The sequence below is a fragment of the Aedes albopictus genome, chromosome 2, assembly GCF_035046485.1.
Source record: "Aedes albopictus strain Foshan chromosome 2, AalbF5, whole genome shotgun sequence".
NCBI lineage: Eukaryota > Metazoa > Arthropoda > Insecta > Diptera > Culicidae > Aedes > Aedes albopictus.
The window spans coordinates 406,125,525-406,147,854 of NC_085137.1; the positions used below are offsets into that span (position 1 = coordinate 406,125,525).

At 38.7% G+C, this 22,330-nt stretch overlaps 1 protein-coding gene and 1 long non-coding RNA gene across 2 annotated transcripts in view; both read left to right on the forward strand.

Annotated features, from left to right (window-relative positions):
* The window catches only part of LOC115268478 (uncharacterized), a 200,937-nt gene extending 186,634 nt beyond the window's left edge, over nucleotides 1-14,303 (forward strand). The window contains exon 3 of the long non-coding RNA XR_003898303.2: nucleotides 14,236-14,303. This is a non-coding gene — a long non-coding RNA (uncharacterized LOC115268478). The remainder of the gene's footprint in view (nucleotides 1-14,235) is intronic.
* A 9-nt stretch (nucleotides 14,304-14,312) lies between these two features.
* LOC109410968 (PTB domain-containing adapter protein ced-6) overlaps nucleotides 14,313-22,330 on the forward strand; it is a 55,162-nt gene continuing 47,144 nt past the window's right edge. The window contains exons 1-2 of the mRNA XM_029876498.2: nucleotides 14,313-14,557; nucleotides 14,627-14,791. Coding sequence (XP_029732358.2) covers nucleotides 14,417-14,557; nucleotides 14,627-14,791 — 306 coding nt within the window. The 5' untranslated portion in view covers nucleotides 14,313-14,416. The remainder of the gene's footprint in view (nucleotides 14,558-14,626; nucleotides 14,792-22,330) is intronic.

The window sequence follows — 22,330 nt, forward strand, 5'->3', positions numbered from 1 at the left end:
ACCTGAAAACCTTATGATTTACTGAACTATATCTCAAAAACCGTATCCTCTCCAAAGTTTAGGCCTTCGGCAAAGTTGTTCAGCAGGTTTATGACCTTAAAATGGTAAAATGTTTGGTACGTAATTCCGCCGCTATGTGGCGCTAGTGTGCATTTACAATGAAGTACTTAGACATGGTTTATCTCAAGATTCTGACCATCTAGAATGTTCTTGTCTTCAGCAATGTTGATCAGAAGGTCTATAGCTATCAAATGGTGGTAAGTTTGGTGCGTAATTTCGCCGCTAGGTGGCGCCAGTGCGCATTTACAATGAAGTACTTTAACATTGTTTATCTCATGATTCTGACCACGTAGAAAGTTCGTGTCTTCAGCAAAGTTTGTCAGGCGGTCTATGGCTATCAAATGGTGATAAGTTTAGTGCGTAATTCCGCCACTATGTGGCGCCAGTGTGCATTTACAACAAAGTACTTCGAAATGGTTTATCTCATGATTCTGACCACCTAGACCTACCTGTGCGCCGACTATATTTTGCTCGGCAGCAGCGTGATGGCCATTTTTAGCCGGCGGCGGCAGCGACACGCCGGTGTCAGCTTTCGGCGGCGTGAATCGGCGTGACCGAAATTTGACCATAATATTACATTGGCAAACAAGTTATCATTACGCTCTAGAATTTGTAGTCTGAGCTATTTCATGACCATTGATGACATAAACTATTGATTGAATCAATACCTATTGTAAGTCCTGTTCAGATCCGTTGCTTCGACCAGTGATTAAACCTATTGTGACAATATCCGCATCCTTAGTGTAGTTTATGTTGCAATACTGCATTGCAATTAAAGGCAATACAATAGAGATTTTGCTACAATTTTTGCTTCATTTATTTAGAGGGAAGGAATCTCGTTTCTTCAGTGAGGAATTATTACGATACCTTTTCGGCCGTACGCAAGATCGCCTTAATTTGGCTGAAACGCACGAGAGGCAACCCTACGCTCGAAAGCACAGATTCGAAAATCTCACACCTGGCAACACCAATACTCCCAATCCAGCGCTCTCACGATCGAGCGATCGAACAAAGCGATCCGCTGAAGGCAGAAAACCCGCTATTCGATTGCTGCTGTCCTCCCAAGTAGTCGCCGCATTGTTTAATATCGGCAAAAGTGCAGTTCTGTTTAACACCATCCGGTTACAAAAGATCCATTATAGGCCGAAGTGGTAATTTCGGATGTCGGTGAGCCATTGTGGAATCCACGGAAGACCCGGCTGTCCCGATAACCAGAGGTCATTAGAGCTACGAGAGCAAGTCGCCATTGCCACTGCGCCACACTTCATCTAGTGCAGAAACTCGGCTACGACGGAGGTAAATCCACGCAAATATGATTGCCATGGAGTCTACAATATTAAATTTCTCCTCCCTCCAGACAGCAGCAACGATTGAAGGCAACGATCGCAGAAATCGCCACCTCGCACCTCGCCACGATCAGCCAAGAAAGCATCCACAAAAGGCTCTCTACGGAGGTATATTAGCAGATGTGAAATTCTTATTGGAAATCGCCTAACCTCATCAAATTTCTAGGGCCTTTTATATCGATCGTCACAGACTCACGTGCCACAGCAGAGTGTGATAGACCTCACGCGCAGAAGGGATTGTAGCCGACACGGAGTTACTAGCGGACAACGGCCAAAAGCGTGAGTGATCGTATGGAGATTGGTGCCTGTCAGCGGGCAAGTGAAGCAAGGAGATAGATTGCCAACCGGTGATCTGAAAGCGTATCATCGCTAGCTAAAGCGCTCGAATTGCGCGTTCTGAATTCCGTCGTCCATTCATCGCATCGAAACGGGCCCCATGAACGAATCGTCATCGGTACGGACCGATGAACACCAGCAGCACCCGATCGAGGGACATGAGGTAGGGTAGTCATAAGGCCTGATGCGTAGAATATAACATTTTGAAAATGAAGCATTTTGAGAGTTGCTAATTTATCGATCAGCCCTGATCATCTTTTTATGCGAGTGGAGTCTCTTTGGGTTTCTTTCCGATATCGTTCCTTGGATTTTCGGTAATAGAATCTCAGAAGGAATTCCAGGTGGATTCCATAAATGAATTCAAGAAGAAATCCTTCGTTTTAAATGCACACTAGAGCCACATAGCGGCGGAGTTACGCACCAAACTTACCACCATTTGATAGCCATAGACCGTCTGATCAACATTGCTGAAGACACGAACTTTCTAGGTGGTCAGAATCATGAGATAAACCATGTCAAAGTACTTCGTTTTAAATGCACACTGGCGCCACATAGCGGCAGAATTACGCACTTAACTTACTATCATTTGATAGTCATAGGTCTTCTGATCAACTTTGCTGAAGGTCTAAACTATGCAGGAGATACAGTTTTTGAGATACAGTTCAGAAAGTGATGAAGTCTTCAGGTGATGCCAAACTTTCTGGGGGTGTTGCAATACTAGGCGATGCGATTCCATATTTATGGCGGGTAGTGTAAGTAAAGTAACCAAGTTGAGGGTGACAGATTCGATATCCGATAAGTCCAGGATCTGCTCTATAATAACACTTCACAAAGGACAACTAGATACCTTCAGAGTATTTAAGAGTTTTCGGGTCATGTTCTGTTGACATTGAAATTACATTTTGATAAACATTTAACAACATTACATTGCTCGGGTTACGCCACGAGATCAACATATGATCCCCATCCCCATGATCACTCGTTTGTGTTGGTATCCGTGTATTTTCGCTATGAATGAAGTTCCCGTACATACAGGTTTCCCGTGTAGTGAAGCATTGCATTTAGGGGAACAAAGCCCAAAATGCCAAGATGGGGTAAAATGGCCCAACTCATAAAATCATTCCTGAATGAGACTTGATCATTGCTATAGGTAAATGGTGTCAAGATATGTTTGCATCAAACATTCTTCTAGTAGCTAGGCCACCAAACCCACGAAAAATCCTTTGATTTCCCAATAAAAATTGGCAACTTCCGGTTTTTCGTGCTTGCAATTAAGGTTTTCTGGTGATTTTATCACCAGCCAAGTGTTTCCAACGAGATTGAGGCACACATGGAGACGCATGGTTGTTGATGTCTACGCTTTCCATGTTAGGGGTCATTCAAATATTACGATCATCGTTTTGCGGGAAGGGGGGTAACACTCTATTTATTGAGTATACGAAAAAAGCGTGACACAGGGGTGAAAAGGAGTCGGAAATGCCCGAAAACTGATGGACGTAATTTTTGAATGTTTTCATGAAGTGGCATCTTACCCCATGGCAGATGGTCGTTTTGCACCACTTCCGTTTTACGAATCAGTTTTTAAAATCGCTGAAAATCGATGAAAATGCAATAGTTTTGTGAATATTTTTGATGAAGTATCGAGCAAATATTGTCTAGTTGCTGTTACCACTTTGGAAGCCTAACAAATGAGGCTAATTATCATTGAAAACGATGAAAGTTTGAAAAATGGCATTTTACCCCACTTGACCCTACGGTGGCAGCGCGGTAGGATACCCCGTCGGCGACGAGAACGGAGGGGAAATAATAAAAACAAAAACTGCATGTGCACGTTTCTGCTGTGGAATTTCGCGTTTTCCTCTTTCGAAGCGTCGACACGGCGGCGTTGGGCGGCTACACGTTGTTGATGATGATGATGACTGCTAACGCCAGGCAACCACCCAACAAACACATATGACTGAAAATATGCATTATCTATTGGCGGTTGCCCTGCTGATCGGCTGACACGACACCAGCAGAGGAGATCGGGATCTAAGCTAATGTCAAAGTCAGTCATACCATACTGAGGGCAGACAAGGCCCTCGATATATACTAGATTTGGTGATATGTCTGGAACATACTTGCAAAAATTTTCAATCATAACATATACTGCCGTTCTACGCCCGATTGTCCCATGTTATATGGGAATCCCATATAACATGGGACAATTATGCGTATAACGGTAGTATAAGACTTGCAAAAAGATGATTAGGGTGACTCCTCTATATCAACGATCTGTTTCAAAACACTTTTCTCTATACTGGAATGCATTCCTACCTCTACAACCAACAGCAGGCTGGCGGCTGAAATAATCACGCTTCCACGACTACTCCGGACGTTATCTTGCATCTACCCCGTGTCCATCCGACTGCAAAGCTGTATTCACTATATTGGCGCCGTACCAAATATTACTCTGCTGGTCTGACATATGACGGTTGGTTGGGTTTTGCCATTTTTTCCTCCTCCACTAGATCGTGTGTTGTTTACTTGTTCGCTTTCTTCGAAATGCTCTCTCGTACACACAATCTGCAAAACATCCAAATTCTAGGAAGTTTCGATGCAACCGCAAAAGTTTTTTTTTTATCTCAACGGGAATCCCGATGTTCCAGTTCAAGGGAAGGCAGGGTAATATGCACCCCCTAAGCAAAAGTGGTCAAATAACTTTTTGGTCCTTGTGATATCAAATTTATATCGAATCAAATAAACAGTTTTAAAAAGTGTTATGTTTGAGCGGCTGAAAAACTGTGCGAGGCAAATTCATCTTAAGATGGGGCAAAACGATCTCTAGCATTTCATGCTTTGAATTCAAATGAAATACCAGGTGGCTCCTTCTAACTATTTACGGCAGTAATGGAAGGTGAACCACGGTGGTGGATCGCGACCTTCAGACTCGATCGCGGGTCCACGTGGAGGGTTATGGTGGCGCTTTCAGACGGGTCTTGGAGCGACACGTAGTAGCCGCGGATTTCTTTGAGCGATTTGTTGACGGATCGCTTCTGTTTAGACCCGAGGGTGCGTGCTAGAAAGCGTCACGTGTGTTCATCTCAATGTCGTTGGCTGAAGAAAGGTTTCGGAAACACAATAGATGGGGTTCCAAAATAGGTACACCTGCTCTACCTGGTCTTTCCAACAAGAAACGCACAAAACTTTCTTAAACGCACAACTTGTCACACATCCCATATCTAGGAACTAACTAAAGGGGCAAATTTAATAAGAGTCGGAAAGTATTACCACGTGACGAGGGGAAGTTCGACAGGAATTGCTTCTCAGTCATAAATTTTGCGTCGACTACTTTTCTTTTACCTTCGCCTTCGTTTCGACCCGGAATGGGCCCTGAAGAAGGCTTCTTCCCGGGTCGAAACGTAGGCGAAGATGTATAAGTACTCGACGCAAAATGTATGACTGGCAAGACGAATCCCACGTGGTAGTATCACCACGATGTTGTATACTTACAAGGTCAAGAACACGATGTACAAAAAGATGGCCATTCTTCTACTTCGATTGACTGCTCGGACGAAATTGACTGATGCTTTGACCCTCAGATCTCCTCCGAGTCTAGCGGAAATTCGAAATTTTCCGCAAAATTCATCAAAATAGTGCGGTAACCTGAAAGAATATGCTGCCCTAGCGCTCTGGTTTCGCGTTCGGCCGCGACCTTTTCCGAATGGACTTGACCTTGGGAGACAGTTTTCCCAATGCAATAATTAATAACGCCTCTAGCCCATAATGCCGGTAATTCTTGTTTGAAGGTTGGTGTACCTTAAGGCACGTCACATATATTGAATTGTAGTGTTTAAGGTCTAAATGGCTAATTATAATGCTGTACATGGAGCAAAAGCTTAAGTATGCCAGATAATCCCAAACAAAATCCTTTAAGAGATCTGTATCCCATTAAAAAAGCTCCTGTGGTTCAAAAATCTGCATTGCCTATAAAGCGCAATTTGTACGGATCTGCATATTTGACATCCCTGTCCATGACAAACACTTAATACTAGAAGCGGTTACACAAGAAACGGGAGAGTATGCTTATCACAATAGTAAACGCAACTCCTAAAGGAATCTCAAGGAAAAACTCAAAAAAAAAACCCAAAAGAAACAATGGAGATATCCTTGGTAAAGTTCATGATGAAATTGCCGTTGAAATTTCCCTGAAAAAAAGCACGAGAAATTACAGGATGCAACCCTACAGGAATTACTGGAGGAATCCCGTAAGTAATTTTTGTAGATACTCTACAAGGAGTTCGCGCTTAAACCCATTGAATAATATTTGAAGTATTACTCATTACAATTCCCGATGAATACTCTACAGTCACCCCTATAGAAATTACTGAAATAATTCCTTGAGTAGTTCCTGGAATAACCGTTGGAGGATTTTATAATCTCTGAAGAAATCCCTGTCATAATTTCAGATGAAATTCCAAGAGAAATCCTTGGAGGAATTCCTGAAGAATGTTTGAATTCCAGAAGAATTCCCAGCAATAAATTCTAGAAGAATCTCTGCAGGAGTTCCAGAAGAAATATTCCTGTAGTAATACTTTGAGGAAATTTTGGAGGGATCCCAACGAACCCCATGGAAATACATAGAAGAGGCCTTATAAAGAAGTTTTCAGGGGAATCCTCGAGAAAATTACTGAGAAATTCCTGAATAAATTGATGGAGTTATGTCTGTACAAATAATTTCGAAATAACCTTAAGAAGAAATGAGGTGGTTAGAAAATCCCACTTTCGAGTAAACTAGGTTCAAAGTTTTTCCCCAATTTTTTATCCCATACAAAATGTATTAATTTTCAAAATCAACATAATTTTCTTCGTTTTATTGTAATTTTTCTAATCATCGTGGAAATAATCTTAAAAAAGTTCAGCAACGCTTGAAATTTGAAGATTTTTTTATATTCGCAAGCTCAAAATCGACAAGTTGGTCACATAAACCCCTTTTCATCTGGACCCCTCAAGCTTTGAAAGAATGACTAGGAAAAACTGTAGAAAAAATCTTGGATGAATCCACTAAGTTATTCTAGGAGGAGTTATTAGAGAAATTCTTACAGAAATTTCTGGACACATGCTTAGAGGAGCCCCTGTAGATGTTCTGGGGAAAAGTCCTGCTTGAATTAGAGCAATAATTTCTGAAGGAATTCCAACAACTTCAGAAGGTATCACTGGCGGAATGACTGGACAAAATTCTTAGGGATATATCTGAAGGGATTCTTATAAAAATCCTCAGAAGAATTCCTGAAAAAAACACCAGCTGAAATTCCTGGAAGATTTTCAGTAGAAATTCTTGGAGGAATCCCATCCCGAATTTCTGAAGGGTTTCCAAAAGGAATTTTGGAAGTTATCCCCAAAAAAAAAACGAGAAATCTCTGGAAGAAATTTTAGCGAAACCCGTGGAACAACCCCGACAGCTGCTCCACGAGCAATCATAGCAGGTAATCTACCGCATAAACCTCAGAATTAATTCCTGTATCAATCCCAGCTAGGATCCACCACGTGGATTTTGGTCATCACAGAAACGTTGGTCATCCCTGGTAACTTTCCTCCATGAGCGCTTGCACACTGACGTCATTAGTATCTCCTTCTCTTTCTTTCCTTCGGCGTCGTCGGTCCATAAAGCCGTCCTTGCCCTCAAAAAAAATTTGAGGGCAATGTTTACAAATCGTATGAAAGTTCGATGAGGTTAGGTTTTTGCTGCAAGCCTCTATGTATAGATATTGTAGTATATTGTAATAATTTGTATGGAGCGTGACCTTTGGCAAGATCCCCCTCTTCTCCTCCCAGAAACTATACACGCAGAAAAATCTACGGTAAAATTAATCATATTTGACGTAGAGCCAAAAGGAATTTAACATTGTTTTGACAGCAATGAGAATTATGATTGTATTTACAATCCATTGTTGTATTGCTTTGTAATCGGATATCTTATAGATATAACAAGAGTTTCAGGATTTTAACGTGGGTTGTCAAGTTTGACATCTACAATATTATGGTAGTATTACGGTAGAATGGATCACCAAAAAAAATAAAACAGCCGCTATGAAATGAACAAATACCCGAGCAGAGGAAAATATCAAATTGATAACAACAGAATCACATAGCCTGTTTTTATATCTTGTTTTATTATTTTCAAGTTATCAAAGTATTATTTTTACATAAAATGTTTTGTTGGGCAATCTTATGTTGTTATGATCAAGTTTTTGGATACATCCACTCAATAGCATTTCAATAATATATTTCGTTCTAGAACAAGATGAGTTACACTAAAACCTCCATTTAGGTAATGAGTCGGGACTGCCTAAATAGAATTTTTACCTAAATGGATTCATTACCTAAATGGATTCAGTTTATTACCTAAATGGATTACAAGGTTGCAAATAAGTTCAACAAGGGAGAGTTACTAGGAGATTTAAAGGAGATCATGCGGAGTTTCAGATGGCTTTCAATGAGTTCCAGGAGGGGGTGGGTTTTAGGAGGGGAGAGGATTCAGGGGCGTTTTCGGGGGTTATGGAGGGTCTTAGATCAGAATTGTCATTCAAATGACTAGCTGGGCACGAAACACGGAAAACTTTGCGATAAACCCTGCAAAATTCCGCCAGACTGAAAAATTATTGAATGTCGGGTCAAAGTCGGGTCAATTTCTATCGTATGTTGGGCCATTGTTGGACCAACATCGAACAACTGTTGAGTCTATATTGGGTTTGGTGGCCAAAATAAAAACAGGTGAATGATAGGTTGATGTCGGGTTTGACGTCATCAATGCTGGAGCTGATATCAATAGCATGATGGAAGGATGGTTGATTATCTCAATTTCAGCTGGAAATGACGCTGGATACTGGCACTTTTTAACACTGCATGGGGGGGGGGGTGTTTAGGGGGCAACATTGCAACCCTCTCCTCCCCTAACACCTCACTACTTCTTTCCCATAAACCAGTCTTATACCTAATCTTACGCACTCCAACTGATTTGAACACAATCAAATTCCATTTAGGTAACGTTACCTAAATGGAGGGACCTAAATAGATTTTACCTAAATGGATCCTACCTAAATGGAGGTTTGAGTGTATTATTTTTTTATTGAGGATGTACATGTGAGATATCATGAACAATAACACAACAATAACAAGTTCACAAATTCCCTATTATTAAGTTGTTATTGAATCTAACAAAACATGTTATTAAATTGGTCTTCCAGGAATATTTTTTTGTTGTGATATTTGTTATTTTGCCGCTTATGACAGGAAGGTTTATAACATAATATGTTATGTTAATAACATGAAAATTACTGATACCATTATTCAGTGATTACGTCAAAATAACAAAGTTTATTATTCTGTTGATATTCTCTTCTGCTTGGGAAGCGCCACTGTAGCCTTGTGTGTTGACATAACTCCATTGCTGTCACAATGTAAATGTCCACATCCCTTTTGGGAAGGAGCCCCAAAAAGTGAAATCTTCATACAAATGGCTCAATTTTGGCTTTCCAGAACTCTTAGAATTCCCAACAAAACAAAACATATTTTCCTTATTTAAAAGAACTACTCTTTATCTATCGATTTCTAGCATTGACTACCTTGATGAATCGGAAATAAAAAATATGTGACAGATAAAACTTTTTCATGTTTTTCAGTTTTTGTCCACTTTTTTTTTACTTTGTGGTGAATCTCACAAGCAACGTAAACAAAAGTGTGTTTGCCAGCTTTCAAGTACAAGTAATGGCTGAATTTTTGAAACAGTTCACATTACATAAAACAGAATCTAAATAGACATCAACAACACAATAGAGCTTGCTGACGTTTATTCACCTTTCTCTTTCAAACATACAGGCGGAATAGGATTCGTTGTCATCAGGAAAGATTTCCCGATGAAAACAAATCCTATCCCGCCTGCATGCTTGAAAGAGAGAGGTGAATAAATGTCAGCAAGCTCTATTGTGCTGGTTTGTCATGAAAGGGATATACAGTGGCGCCTTTGTTTACATGCGACGATCGAACGAAAAGTTTGCTTCATTAAACCATTTCCAATCCATTTCAATGTGTGAATTCAACAAACTTTATTTTAGTTTCAATGTGAACACGTTTCTGTCCGTGTATATGGTTTATGAATGGCCTTAAAGTGTTCCTACAGGAATCTATGGAAGGAAGAAGCAAATTTTGCATTGTTCCATATTAGGATGAGATTTAATCAAAAAAGTGATTTGTGCCCAGTCCACAGGTTTGGGGATGTCTGATTTATAACCACATCGACAGCCAATGTTTGCCGATTGTTCTTTCCAAGGAGTAATCAAGAAGAATAGTCTTTCAACACTTTTAAACGATAATGATTTAAATGGTTGGTCAGGGTTAGGCCTCACTGGAATTCTACCGGTATGTTTTCTGCCATGGAGCTGTGTCTCGAGGAAGGCAGATTGACGTTGGTTCTTGTAATTTGTTGAATTCAACTGGAAAGCACCACGTGTTTGATGGTGTCGGATGGTGCCAATTCGGAATTTTCTCTCGGGAGTGAAGTATCTACAATATCAATCTCTGTTATCAATAAAATATGTTCAAAGTACCGTCGATGGGGGTGACAATGGGTCTGGGGGGTGATATTGGGTCAAAACGGAGAAGCATAAAATTTGAAATAGCTCATCAATTATCGCTAATTTATATTGAAAACTTTATATTATTTCAAAGAGGAGATGTTTTTACATGTCATGATGCAGAATAAGGTGTTTAGCAATAATCGTTTTTGTTAAATTTGTGGTTAAACTTATGTGATGAAACTACTAGTAAATCACTCTGAAAAAATTTCTCCTTCGTAATGTTTAACACAAGTACCTAACCATAAATTTTCTTATAAGTGATTAGCTGTCGGTATTACCTAGTTGATTAAATGAAAAAAAAAACGGGATGTCTTTGTTTTTTTTATTTAAAAATCCAATATTTTTGACCCTATGTTCAAATATTAAGAATGGGGGTGAGATTCGGTCAAGCAAGTTATTGAGTGCACATAACCTTACTAAAAATTCAACTTGTTATCCAGTCCCCATTTGACGTTAGAGTGGTGCCATGTTTATCGTATCTTCATAAAAGCGCGCTTTCTTTCGAAAATATGTCGAGAAGTGTCAAACGAGTGAGTTAATACGTTTAGTACCAAAAATCATTTATAACAATACACCCATGCATTTGGACAGCTCTTTTAATCATCAGCTAATCTTTAGAGTACTGCAATATCGTGAGCTCACAAAATAGACTTGATAGCGTTTCTCTATCTCGAGATGGAGTGATTTGCTTTAGCAATATAGAGGCCAATGATCATGTACATAAGAGTATATAACGGAGGCTTTGGTTAAACATTTCTTATGCAGTATACTAAAACTATCATGTTTTTTTTACAATAAATCTTACAATGCGCCCTCCCTCATTGTAATCCATCCTCCACTCATGGAGGTTGAAACTCTAAATGAGGATGATTATGATGGCTAAAAATGGCGATACAGCATACAAACGTTATTTTATCAAATTTCAACCATTTTTTCGGTTGTATTAGGCTTTTTAGGTGGATTAATCATCTTTTAAAATTACCCAAATATTTATTCGTTATGATGACATTATGTTTTAAGTAGGTTTACTAGATATGATCAATAAAATTAACTTATATTCTCAGATAGGCGATTTCGAATACTTTGACCCATTCTCACCATCCTCTAAGGGGTGAGATTGGGTCAATTTTCAATCATTTGTAGTTTAGTAAGCAATTCATGAAACGTGATACTTTCTTGCTAAACTATCATTACCACATAAAAGAAATAAAAAGTTATTCCGATTTCATTTTTATTTGTTATTTAACAAGCAATCTTTGAGTATCCTTGTTTAACCCATTCTCACCCCCAACGAGGGTACATTATACATTACATATGTACCGTAAACCGGGGTCAAATTGATCTCCGGGTCGAAATTGATCAGACGTTTTTCAGATAGATTAAGCATACTTTACGTGATGTAGGAATCCTATACTAAACGATAAATGTGAGAAAACCATTTAAAACATACCTTATCAAACGGAAAAACGTCTGATCAATTTCGACCCGGAGATCAATTTGACCCCGGTTTACGGTACCTACTGTGGATTCCTCCAGGAATTGATTATGAGATTCCATCTCTCTCCTACCTACTGGTGGGGATTCTTTCAGAAACTCCTTCTGGACATTCCTCCTAGAATTCCATCTAGTGATTTTTCCAGAAATTCCTTTAGGCGATTCATCCAAAAACATTAGCTGGGGAGTAGTAGTAGTAGTAGCAATTCCTTCTGGGTATTCCTCCGGAAATTCCATCTCGAGATTCCACCACGGGAAACTCCTGGAGGAAAAAGAAGGGACTCCTGGAGAAGTCCCAGAAAAAAACTCCAGGAAGATTGCCAGACTTGTAGGTTTTCCAGATAAAATGATTCCTAGCACGAACGCATAAAAATTCTCAGAAAGAATCCCTGTAGATTTGCCAGAATGAAATTTTGAAGAAATTTTTGGATGAATCGCAGAACGATTTCCGGAAAACATACCAGAAAGACACTTTGGAGAACTCCAGAAGGAATACATGATGGTAGCCCAGGAAAAAAAAAATGGGAGTAATTTCAGGAAGACCATGTGGGGGAACATTAAGAAGGAACATCTTTTGTGTATCTTCAAAAAATCTGAAGAAATTTCAAAAATGAATGAAATTCAGAAATAATGGATTGTGGAATTATAATTACTGGTGGAACTCCTTAATGACTCATCACAGAAAACCCAGAAGGTGTATAGAAAGGGTTAACACCATTGGACAACTCCTGGTTGGAACTCCAGGAGCATTCCCAAGCGTCGTGAACACTTTTGGGCAACCGAAATTCCAAGAGATAACCAAGTTTGTATGAGATTACCTGGCATAATCCCAAAACAATATTTTTGAAGAAATTCTAGAAGAAATTCCTCGGGAAAACCTAAAAGAAGTCCTGGAGGAATTCCAAGAGCTTACTTAGAAATAGTCCAGAGATTTTCTAATAGGTATCTCAGAAAAAAGCTGAAGAAACCCATGACGAATCTCAGTAGAAACTTAGGGAGTAATTCCTGGTGAAATTTCTAATGAAAATACAATAAAACTCTTGGATAATCCCCATAGGATCTCTTGGTGGATTTTGTGGAGGAACTCTGTGAACACCCCAGAAGAAACTTCTTGAAGAATTCCAAAAAAAAAATCAAAATCTTCCGAATTTACCGAGAGGAATGTTAGGCACATGCTTGTAAGAATATTAACATGAAGAATCCCTCGAGGAATCACAAAAGAACTTCTGGAGGAATTATTAGAAATAGGAGAATCCTAAAGTGTTACCCAGATTATCTAAATAAATATTTTAAGAAACTCTTTCAGGTATCTAATGAGTAATTCATGGAGAAATCTAAGAAGAAAATCATGGAGGAATTCTCTGAAAAAAATTTAAGGGATTTTGCAAAGAAACTTCTTAAGGAATTTGAAAACAAACAAGTATGTGAATTCCAGATAAAACTTTTTGGAGGAATCTCGAAGATACTCATTGAGGATTACTATTATGAATCACTGCAAGTCGAATAGAAATCTTATTAAACTCTTGAGAAGTGTTTTAAATTATCATTGATAGTACCGATACGAAAGGTTGAACATTGACTACTTTTCCAATTGAAAACCCATTTATGCAGTAATGTGTACAGCATAATTTTAGTTCAGCTATCATTACTATTATAAAGCAACATTTCAGCATGCATGCTTGTTTGTGGCTTGCGATTGTTTGTTGAGCGTTTATTTAGGTATTCCAGAAGGAACCCCCCCTAGTAATTCGAAGGATCTTCTGAGAAAACCAATGAAGGTTATATAAAATAACTTAATAAGATTGTAATTTCCAGGTGACATCTATGTTTAAGCTGAAGTCATTCTCGTAGAATCAGAAAAAATGACATCAAAAACCCGGTAAACTCTCAGGAATTTATTCCACAGTTTTGAGTAGCCACCCTGTAAATCAGTCTGTTTGTGGTCCATCCATTCATTCAATCTGATCGTTTGTCGGCAGAAAGCTCAATCAACCCTCGCGAGAGGCGTTTTCCGCGCATCACCCACAAGTCAAAACAATCTCCCATTCCGATTGATCGTTAGGCGACGAAGAATCATCTGAATCTAGTCCAAAGTACACAATATGTAGGTTCCTAGCCTGGCGCCATCGCTGCCCCAACTGTAACTCAATACTCTTCCACATTCGTAGGGTAGTGCATACATTCGTATCGCAAGATAAACCCCCGATGCGTATGCGATTTGCGCGCCAGCCTGCCTGCTCCCTATCAGTAACCGGAAACGTCTCTTCAGGACGTCATCAGCACTCAGCACCAGCATCATCTCTGTTTTTCTCAATTGAGACTACTCCGTCGTAGAACTATCGTAAACGACTTATCGCTTTTTTCCGCTCTCATTCCACTTTCAGACGCCGAGTTGATCGAGTAGAGCGGGCGGTTCACTACACTACTGCTGTGCTGTGCTGAAGGGCAGTTCGTCGCGGCTTTATAGTATTGCTGCATCCGTCGTCCGTCAAGATAGGTCCCCCACCGAACCGAAGTGAGTTTGGGCCGCAGTGAAGTGATCGATCGAAAACCCCCGGTGCCGCGATGGCGTCCACACTGATGTTCTGGAACAAGCAGAACTCCAGCAACCAAAACGGAAACGATGCCAAGAACACAAAGAACGGCCGCAACTGGCTGCACGCCCCGGACGTGCTGGTCAACGGCCATGTCGCTTATCTAGTCAAAGTGAGTAAAGTTGTTAAGATTCTGGGATCTGTCCATACCCTAATCAACATATTCCCAACTTTCAAACAGTTCCTCGGATCTACCCCAGTCGAGCAGGCCAAGGGCATCGAAGTGGTCAAGGAAGCCATCCGGAGGTTGCAATTCACACAGCAGATGAAGAAGGCGGAAGGAGGCAGTAATGTTAAGACGAAAAAGGTCGAAATTACCATCAGCGTGGATGGCGTTGCAATACAGGTATGTTCAAGATTCTGCTTCATTAACAAATTATTTCGGCAAAACTTTAAGGTAGCAGCGTTTATCAAAAAAATGAGACCAAGTGATCGGATATCGTTTACTGAATGTTCACCAATAATCGACTGTATGGACTTCCTCACTAATTTGGTCAGAAATATCTCACAAAAGCCTTCAGGCAATATTTCATTGTCTTACAGGAATTCTCCAAAAACTTCTTTAAAAATGAGTTGAGCAATTTCTTTAATGATTCAATCTGTCCAATGGCTTTGAATTGACCTAAATACTTTCACAAATGCTACAACGAATTTCAAGCAGAATTTTCCTCAAAGTCTAATAGCCATACAGAAGAAGAAGAGTAAATCCTCCATAAATTTACTCATGATTTTTTTTCATTAAATTCAATTCAATTAATTTCATTCAAAAATTTTCAACAGGATTCTTTCAGGTATTCTTTAGAAAATTCCTTCAAAGATTATAAAAGATTATAAGATTATTAAGATTATAATTAAAAGATTATAATAATTGTTGTTATTATAGAAGTTTGTACATGTATTTCTTCAAAAATTTCTGAGTGAATTTCTCCAGGAATTATTCTGAAAATTTCTTAAGATATTCTTTAGTAGTTTATTTCAGAAAATCCTCTGTGGGTTTCTTTAGAAATGCAGATATTTTCTCAGGAGCTCTTTTATAAATAATTGATGGAATTTCTTCAGAGGTTCCTTCAATATTCACTTTATAAAATCAGGGATTCGTTGGGCATTTATTAAGAACTAGCAGTCCCGGCAAACGTCGTGCTGCCTGCCTACTCTGTTTTTTGACATCCGGTTCCATGAAGAAATGCCCCTCAAAATGGAATTTCAGTTTTTTTCCTGTTTTTCTTGCCTTCCCGGTCACTTTTTCTAATTATTTTTCCGTACGAACACGTCGGAGGCCTGGCGGAATGCAACAGTGAAAGAATCATGTCGATCTGTTGACCCGTTCCCGAGCTTATTCGTGACATACAAACACCATTCCATTTTTATTTATAAAGATTGCCTCTGAAAGGTTCCTCTTACTTCTGGAACTTTCTCCAGGGGTTTCTCCAGGAGTTCATCAAGGTATTTCTTTATGAATTTCTTTGGAATTATTAAGACCTTTCTTGAGGTTTCTTTTTGATTTTTTTCGGTGATGCTTCAGGAACTTCTTCGAAGATAATTTCGGTAATTCCTGCTTAAATTATTCTATTCCTTATTACTTTTCAAAGATTTTTTCAAGATATTCTTCCATGGACACCGAAGAATTCTTCAGTTCTTACAAGCTTTCTTTAAAAATTTCATTTTCTGGTAGTTCTCTTAAAACATTCTCCACGATTCTTTTTTGTTTCTGGGCATTTTTTTATTACCGTACGGGTTTGGGCCGGAGGGTCTCAGATTTTCATGAAACTTTTTCCACAGACAGGGCTTATGGATGAACAAAAAATGATAAAAATTCAGGGTCAACTCTTTTCCCGGAAAACTCAGATGGATTTTTTTTTTCCCTGACACTACTTACTTTGAAAAATCATAACTCAAGTACGAAGCATCATAGTGCTTAAAAGTGCATTCCAAAAACTTCAGCGATTAATGCTTATGAAATAACCTTCTCAAAAATATTTGGGCTTCGTTTTTTCAGGCTTGTCTTTACGAATTTACTCAACGGTGTAAAATATCGTGGTAAACTTTTTCCAGTTCATATTTTTTTTTGGATTTCTGAGGAAATTTGGTTTTTGTTTTCTAAAAAAAAAATGTTTCTACGATGCTTCGTTCTTGAGTTATTATATTTTTTCTCAATTTTTTTTTGTTCATATATCCATGAGCCCTGCCTGTTGAAAAAGTTTCATGAAAATCTGAGACCCTTCGGCCCAATTTGAACGTTAATTAAAAAAAACTCCTTCTTCAGGATTTCCGTCAGAAATGTTGTGTATCAATCCATTCAGAAACGATATAAGGAATTTTTCTATGAATCCTTTCAGAGATATCTTCAGCAGTTCTTCCAAGGATTCCTATCAGAAATTACTCCAGGTCCAGGGATCCTTCAGATTTTTTTCGGGGGATTTCTTTATGCACTCCATCAGTACCTTTGTCTGCAACATCTGCAGGTATTTCTGCAAACATTTTTTTTCAAAGTTTCCTTCAGAATCCCATTCTCGATTACATTTTCATATGTACGTATAACACATGCAAATGCTATATTGATACGTCTATTTGGAAAAGTATCCGAGCTTTGAAGATTTCTATGTTTCCTTGCAACTGTTTTTTTTTTCTAGGTATTCATCCAGGAATTCCTCCAGAAATAACGTAAGGAATTTTGTCCAGGAATATCGACCCAGGAATTCTTGGAGGAACCATTGGAAATTCCTTCGAAGGAATCTATTCACGAATTTTTGAAGAAATTTTTGAAGGAGTTTCTAAAAACTCCATGAAAAAACGTTTGTGGATATTCCTTGCTTAAATACTTGAAGAAATCCCTAAAATTGTGAAGAAGTTTCTGAAGATATTTTTGAATGAACCCCTGAAGGAATTTCAGGAAACATCCGAGCAGGAATTTCTGAAAAAAAAATTCAGCTGAATCCCTGTGGAATCTCAGGAACTACACCTCGGGAAACCCTCTGTGGAATTCTTAGAAAAATTTTTTAAGAATGTTTCGAGTACCGTAAAACGGGGTATCATTGATCAGCGGGGTAACATTGATCGGCTTGACCGACCTCATGAAATGTTCAAATAAGCATTTTACATTGAATCAGTTCCTGCTATAAAATGGTTTATCGTAATCTGCTATCATTTAGCTATTAAATGACATGCAATTCATGAAAATTGAATTTCATTAACATTGAAATAAATCGATTTTTCCATAACTGTATTTCGTAACGCAATGAGATACATTGCCAAACATTCATGCTTGGCGTGAATACGAGATACACTATGACTTTTGAAATCACTGTATTACTTCAATATGATATCCTAGAGGTGGATTTTTTAAACGAAACTTTTATGAAAATGCTCCTTCTTAATTAAATAAACGATTTATCAAAAGTAGGCTATCAATTCCTTAAGCCATTGCCTACCTTTAGGCGCTATTCGCGGTTTAGAGGATTTTAAACTTGGAATAACTCAAAAAGTACATTACTTGTAAGAATTTGGACAACATATTCGAAATCAGCGACCCCGAATTTAGTAAGTAAGGGTATTTTCAACACAAATGAACATTGATTACTGACATGATCAATGTTACCCCAAATCAACACGATCAAAAATTAGATTAAAAAACCTATTTAAACATGTTTTAAAGTTTTACAATACTTTTACGAGTAGCTTAACACATACTCAGAGGGCCAGTACTTGTTTTGAAAATATAAAACATGTAACGTTTGCTTTAACAAGAGAATTGTTCAAGAAAGATTGAAAATTCTGATCAATGTTACCCCGGATTACGGTATTCCTGGGAAAATGCTTTAACCTTCACGTACCCGACCCCTAACATCTCATTTTCAGAATGCTGGAATTTCGTCAATTTTCATCCATTTTTTTTTAGTCGCCCTCTATTGTACATAAATTAGTGTAAGTTTATTATAATGAAGTGGCCATGCAATATCCGGAACCATTCCGGAGATATTCCGGATTGTACTGGGGTCACGGAGGGAGCCGAAATGACCTGAAACCTCAGGAAGCCTCAGGAAATGACAAAAAATGATTATTTCGTGTGTTATTGTGTTTGAATCATCGATTTTCAACGGAATTTTCATTGCGATTAATAAAACACAACTGTGATAATCAGATTTTAATAAATTGACCCATCCGGATCACCGTGACAGGTTCCGCGTGGGGCTCATTTGGGACACTTCTGGTTTTTATCCAAAACATGTCGTGCGACATATCAAACTCCATGATTTCGAATGACTGAGTCAGAAACGATACCCTGAAGTCTGTATAAATTAATATGGTTACCCCGGAACATCTAGCATAGGTTCCACGGGGGTGACATCGGGGACATTTCTGGTTTGCAACCAAAACATGCCGTGCGACGTATCAAACTTATTGATTTTGAGAGAATGGGGCAGAAAAAATGACTGAAGTATGAGCAACTGATATGGCCGCTCCGGAACACCTGAAACAAATTCCGCGGGGGCCTTTCAATCACAATAACACACGAAATAATCACTTTTAGCCATTTGGAAAAACAGAAATCCTCTCCCACCCCCTGACCCCAGTACAATCCGGAATATCTCCGGAATGGTTCCGGATATTACATGGTCATTTGAGTGTATAAACTTGCACCAATTTATGCTCGATTGAGGACGACTTCAAAAATATCGGATGAAAATAGACGAAATGCCAGCATTTTGAAAATGAGTTTTCGGAGGTCGGGTATGTGAAGGTTAATTAAGTTTTTGGGGGATTTTCTGAAAGTATTCGTGGAGCAATCTGTAAACGAATCTCGAAGTAGCTGCATAAAAGCTTATGGAACAAACGCTTTTGGAAGAAAGCTTGGGTAAGCTCTTATACAGCAAAAATGTTAGTTGGTAAGGTCCCTTGAAAAAACTTTAGAGATATTTCCAAAGGACTTCCTGTTAGAATTTCCTAGGAAATGTTTATGAATAAAATCTTTTTAAGAAAATCAATGGTGCAATTCTTAGGGTTATCCTTAGAAAAAATGAAATTATAAATTTCTAGCTAAACACGTAGAGCAATATTTGAAGAAAATCCTAAAGAAAACAAAATCTCAAGAGGAATCCCTGCCCGAATCCCTGAAAATAATTATTTAAGAATCTCTGGAAGGATTGCTAGAAGTTTTCCTGGATCCCTGGACATTTGCTGTCACATACCTGTGAAATGTTCAATGAATTCCATAGAACAATTCTTGAATTTAACTCCGATGGACTTCTTGAAGAAATACGTGTACGAATTTCTGAAGGAACCTCTCAAAAATTTCCTTAAGAAAACACTGGAACAATTTATGAAAGAATTTTTGAAAGAATTTCTGAATCCCTGTAGAAAATTCTAAAGGAATCCCTGGAAAAATATGCAAAAGATTTTCTAAACGAATCCCTAGAAGAATTTATAAAGCAATCCCTGACAGAGTTCCAGAAGAAATGCATGGAAATCTACCAATTAGGATTTTTGTAGAAATTTCTGAAGAAATTTTTGAGGAAGTATCTGAGGAAGCTCCTACAACTAGAGGAGTTCATGAAAGAAACTTTTATAAAATTTCTGAAGAAACACAAGGAGCATTTTTGGAAGAAATCCATAGTAGATTTTTGAAGGAATGCTTGGAAAAAAATGGAGGAATCTAATAAGAAATTTTTGAGGGAATCTTCAGGAAAATCTTTAAAAAATCCCTGGAAGAGTTTGTGGCTGGAACTTTGATGATTTTGTGAAGGAGTCTGGAAGATTTTCTAAAGAAATCCTTGAAGAATTCTTTTCAAGGAAATCTAAACATTAGCTATTCTGAAAGAATTGCTGAAAGCATTTGAAGCAATCTGTGAAAAATTTTCTCGTACTGATTTATGAAACAACCGTTGCAAGATTTTCTTAAGGACAGACTTGTAGGAATCCCAAAATAGCCGCCACAATGGCCGACTTTGGCACCTACTCACGATTTTGAGGGCACAAATCTCTTCGTAAACAAAACCAGCGCACCTGAGCTTCTTATTTTAAGCTAATTACAAGTGAGCAAGAACGGAATAATAAAATGCATTGTTGTTTGAGGCTTGCTTCTTGAGATTTGTGCGTCTGGAGTTTCAATGCACTGCTGAAGCGGGTTTTCAAGACGTTTGTCCTTAAATAATATAGCTTAATTTTGCAATCAGGAATAACAAGTGAAATATCAGAATTATTCGCTATAAGAAACTGTATTTCTAATTTCTTACATATATTTCCTTTAATTTTATTGGCATACGTTGTTCGGAGGGCTTGTAGCACACAGGTATTTATATCTTTCAAATTGTGCTGAAAGAATTAATTTTTGACAAGTTTTAGTGTAGTTATGATTTTTTGAAGTTCAAAAATTGTCGAAAAACACAAAATAGATATGATGTACCTTTTAATTTCAATGGATTTGGCTGGAGGGGTCTCCAGATAGCCTAGTGGTTAAGGCTATGGATCGCCAATCCGGAGACGGCGGGTTCGATTCCCGTTCCTGTCGGGACAATTTTCTCGGTATAGTGTATCATTGTGCTTGCCTCACAATATACAAATTCATGCAATGGCAGGCAAAAGAAGCCCTTCATTTAATAACTATGGAAGTGTTCAAAGAACACTAAGTTGAAGCGAAGCAGGCCAAGTCCCAGTGGGGACGTAGAGCCATAAAAAAGAAGAAGGAGGATTTGGCTGGAATTTTGACCAGTTACTTCTTTTAGGATACCAATCTACATATGGGGGTGGACTTGAGAATAAAAGAATATTTTTGAAAAAGTGGACAGGCAGGGTCTGGGACCATTTGGGCAGGAGCACCTATTTTGGGCACTTGCTACTATAACTCAGTCAATTTCAAACCAATTGACTTGAGTTTTTGAACATGGCTAGATACTGTGCGTATCTGATCGTGTCTCAAAAATCAAGTCAATCGGTTCAAAATTGACTGAGCTATAGCAGCAAGTGCCCAAAATAGGTGCTCCTGCCCAAATGGTCCCAGACCCCATATGTGCACTGATCTAATTCACCACTTGAAATATTTCAATTCACCATCAACTATAGCAATATTATGTTTGCGCTAGTGTTTTCAATGCGAATTGCCCTTGTACGTCTATCCTTGTATCTCTAATCACAACCGACCGATTGAATTTTTTTCTAGCCTAGATGTCGGTTCTTTGCGACTAGAGTGTTACATGCTTTTTGACAAATTTGAGCCCCTTATGAGAAAAAAAAAACATGTTTTCCTATACTAAATTCCTTACAAATTTCAATCGCAATGCGGAACACGGGAAACAATCAATCACACCCAAATTATACGCAGTTGCTTAATTTTCCTAATGCATCAGGTTCGGAACAGCTCGCTGATGTAGTGTACGGTTTGGGTCAAAAATGACCCCGATGCACAAGGAGGGTTAAAAATATCGAAAAAGCTTGATTCCAAAAATTGGACCTTGTTGACCCAGTCTAATATGCATGCAGGCTGCTAAGGGAATTTACGTTGGGGTCCCAAGCTGCAGCATGACCGCGTTTTTTACACGTTTTTCGTGTTTTCTCTGAACTCCTCATCGATCTAATCGGTTCTTCGATTCCGTTCCACGTACCCGACGGTGCTCTAGGCTGCGTCGTCAATGGCTGCTTAACTGTACTCCAGCAGGGTCTCTAGGGCTCTCTAGCGCAGGGGTTCTCAAACGTTTGCTTCTATTACCCTACGGCAAATGCTCGGTTCGATTCCCGGTCGGTCCAGGATCTTTTCGTAATGGAAATAACCACGATTTCCTCAGTTACCGAGTATTATCGATTCTACCACGTGAAATGAGAATGCAAAACGGACAATGGACAAAGAGAAAGCATTCGGATAATAACTGTGAGAGTGCAGCACTGCTCATATGCT